Raw genomic sequence first — 2,676 nt, 5'->3', positions numbered from 1 at the left:
AGGGAAACCCCCATTATCAATCACAGCTGGTGTATCACTTACGTTAATCGGTGGGGCTACTTGGAAAGTTGGAAGGGGCGTATACGGGGAGATAGACAAACCAGACGTGAACACTGGTGTAGAGTCAAAAGGATGGTACAAACCAAGTGTTGTGCCTGTAGGGATTTGAACGGAATCCTCGTATTCATTAACTACAAACACATACGTGGAAAGGTTAGAAGGTGCGTGTGCAATGAGTTCACCTGAGAGCCCAAATTTGGCTAGCGAGGGGATGGCAGGCTCGATAAACCCTGGACTCACCCCTGCTTGCGGAACCTTCCCCCCCATACGACCCGGAAGAAGCACGGCCGTACGGCCGGGGATTGACACTTCGGAGAGCGACACCACGCGGCGGACACAAGAAGTACGTTTTCTGAAAACAGGTATGCTAATGACAGAAGCCGCTAGAGACAGGGTTAAATGACGTAATCGCCAGGACAGCTCGGCGCTATGGGCTAATAGGAAATCTGTACCAACGAGGATGGGCGTGGCCGAATCACGGCAAACAAGGAATTTGGCGGGAAATTGGAATGAGCTCCACGTGAGAATGAGGGAAACTGTGCCCAAGACCTGGAGGGGGCCTCCAGCAATGGAGGAAAGAGACGGGCCAGTATACGGATCAAAATCAGACTGCCGAAACGAAGGGCACAACGTGGATAACTTAGATTCAGAGATTATAGAAACATCGGCACCGGAATCGATAAGTATATCAACAGAGTGATCAGAGACTTTAACAGTAAAATAAAAACTACCGGAGCTAGAGGTCGTTGGAGACTTGGTAAGGGGATTAAGAGAAGAACAAGCTGACGGAACCCCTCCATCTAAGTCAGCCTGGACGGGTTTCCCGAGGGAGAGACGCCCGGACGGTGGGGGCAGAGGGCCTTAAGGTGCTCGGGACTGTTACAAATGTGACAACGATAGCCCGGGGGCAAGCCGCGGGAGGGCCGCAGAGGATTGGTAGGGTTGGTGATGTTGGGCGGCACGGCAGCCTGAACAGGCGCCTGTTGTTGGGGCGGAACGTTAGGTGGGGAAGAGAGCATGTGTTGTACTTTGTTGCAAATTTCTGTCACCTGGCGCTCATGGTTACGTTGGAGGCGGGACATGTCCGTTTTATGATCTGCCAACAGGCGGGAGATTGGTGGGTCGGAACGGGGAGTGTTGTTAGCGGAGGAAGGGGTAGCCGAATTGGACGCTAAGGCGGAGAACAGTTCAACTTGAGTCCTAGCTTCGTGAAGGTCACGGGGGGTGAATTTACGGACCTCGTGAGCGAGGTGTGAGTCCCGGAGCCTGTCTAAGAATAGTCGTTTGCCAATAGAGTCAAGTGTGTGACTGAATGTACCGGGGTAAGCCTTAGCAACCAGATTACGCACGCGGACTTCAAAGGCCTGGGGAGTTTCAGACGGGAGTTGGCGCATAGAGTTGAGTTCGGCCTCATAATGCTCAACCGAGGTTGGTGATTGAAAGATATCCCGCAAAAAGTTAAGAACATCGTTACATGTGCCGTTTTGGACAGTAGCATCAGCCGATGCATACGTGGTCAAGGCGACACCAGAAAGGTGCCGAAGAAGGGTGGTCTTAGCAAGCTGGTCAGACCACTGGCCGTAGAGGCGATCATTAGTGAACAAGAGTTCGAATTCTTCCCATTTAACATTAGACTCGCCCGAGAACTTGGAGGTGAGAGTGGGTGGTTTGGGGGGATGTGGATGGGGCTGGGGCGGAATGGGGGCCCCGGCGGGCGGCGGCGCGGGTCCCTGGGCGAATGGATTATTGGCCCCTGCCGCAGGAGGCGGTATCGCAGGCAGAAAAGGATTTGCCGCACCAGCGACGGGCGGTGGGGCACCGGCGTGTGGGGCGGGGGCCAGGGGGACGGCCGGTAAGGCCGGCTGGGGTCCATGGGCCGCGGCAGCAGCCGGAGCAGGGAGATGGTAGGGGTACCCCATGGGCGCCTGTGCAAACTGGTAGTAAGGGTTCATGTAAAAAGGAACCTGAGCATACGGATGGGCGTTAAAGAATGGGCCAGCAGGAAAATGACCCTGAGCTTGGGCTGGCTGGGGTCCCTGGGCGGGGGGACCCACAAAAGGATTCAAAGCGGCCCCATCTGGATTAGCTGCCGGAGCGGCCCTACGGTGACCCCGGCGACGACGGAACGGTGCATCACGGAAGACGACGACGTCGTCGTCAGGCAAGGTAGAGTCTGTACTATCAGACATGCTGAGAGGGCACTAACAAGACAGCGGGGAGGTCGCCACCTGTACTGGTGGTCGAGAAGGAAAGAAAAAAAACAGAACAACCACGACGACTTGTACTAGAGGTCGTGGAAAAACATCAGATCACGGTGGTCACAAACTACCGAAAAAAAATGAAGAGATAAGGAAAAACGTCACGCAGTGCCCGACAACCTGTACTAGTGGCCGGGAAAAAACATCAGAACACGGTTGGCACAAACAACCAAAAAAAAATGAAGAGATAAGGAAAAACGTCACGCAGTGCCCGACAACCTGTACTAGTGGCCGGGAAAAAACATCAGAACACGGTTGGCACAAACTACCGAAAAAAAATGAAGAGATAAGGAAAAACGTCACGCAGTGCCCGACAACCTGTACTAGTGGCCGGGAAAAAACATCAGAACACGGTTGG

The 2,676-nt window shown here is 54.0% G+C and overlaps 1 protein-coding gene across 1 annotated transcript; it reads right to left on the bottom strand.

Annotated features, from left to right (window-relative positions):
• Positions 1 to 837: 837 nt before the first annotated feature.
• LOC118408318 lies at positions 838 to 2,274 on the bottom strand. The gene has a single exon (XM_035809008.1). It carries the CDS (start codon positions 2,247 to 2,249, stop codon positions 861 to 863), a length of 1,389 nt encoding a protein of 462 aa, XP_035664901.1. The 5' UTR covers positions 2,250 to 2,274; the 3' UTR covers positions 838 to 860.
• Positions 2,275 to 2,676: the final 402 nt, after the last annotated feature.

This window comes from Branchiostoma floridae, unplaced genomic scaffold, assembly GCF_000003815.2.
Source record: "Branchiostoma floridae strain S238N-H82 unplaced genomic scaffold, Bfl_VNyyK Sc7u5tJ_1569, whole genome shotgun sequence".
NCBI classification, from domain to species: Eukaryota; Metazoa; Chordata; class Leptocardii; order Amphioxiformes; family Branchiostomatidae; genus Branchiostoma; species Branchiostoma floridae.
Note: the sequence above shows the minus strand (reverse complement) of the source record. Positions and strands in the feature narration are given on the sequence as shown.

What these genes read in the sequence shown, in the direction of transcription:
- LOC118408318 (XM_035809008.1), bottom strand. Translation starts at nt 2,249, where the DNA reads ATGTCTGATAGTACAGACTCTACCTTGCCTGACGACGACGTCGTCGTC.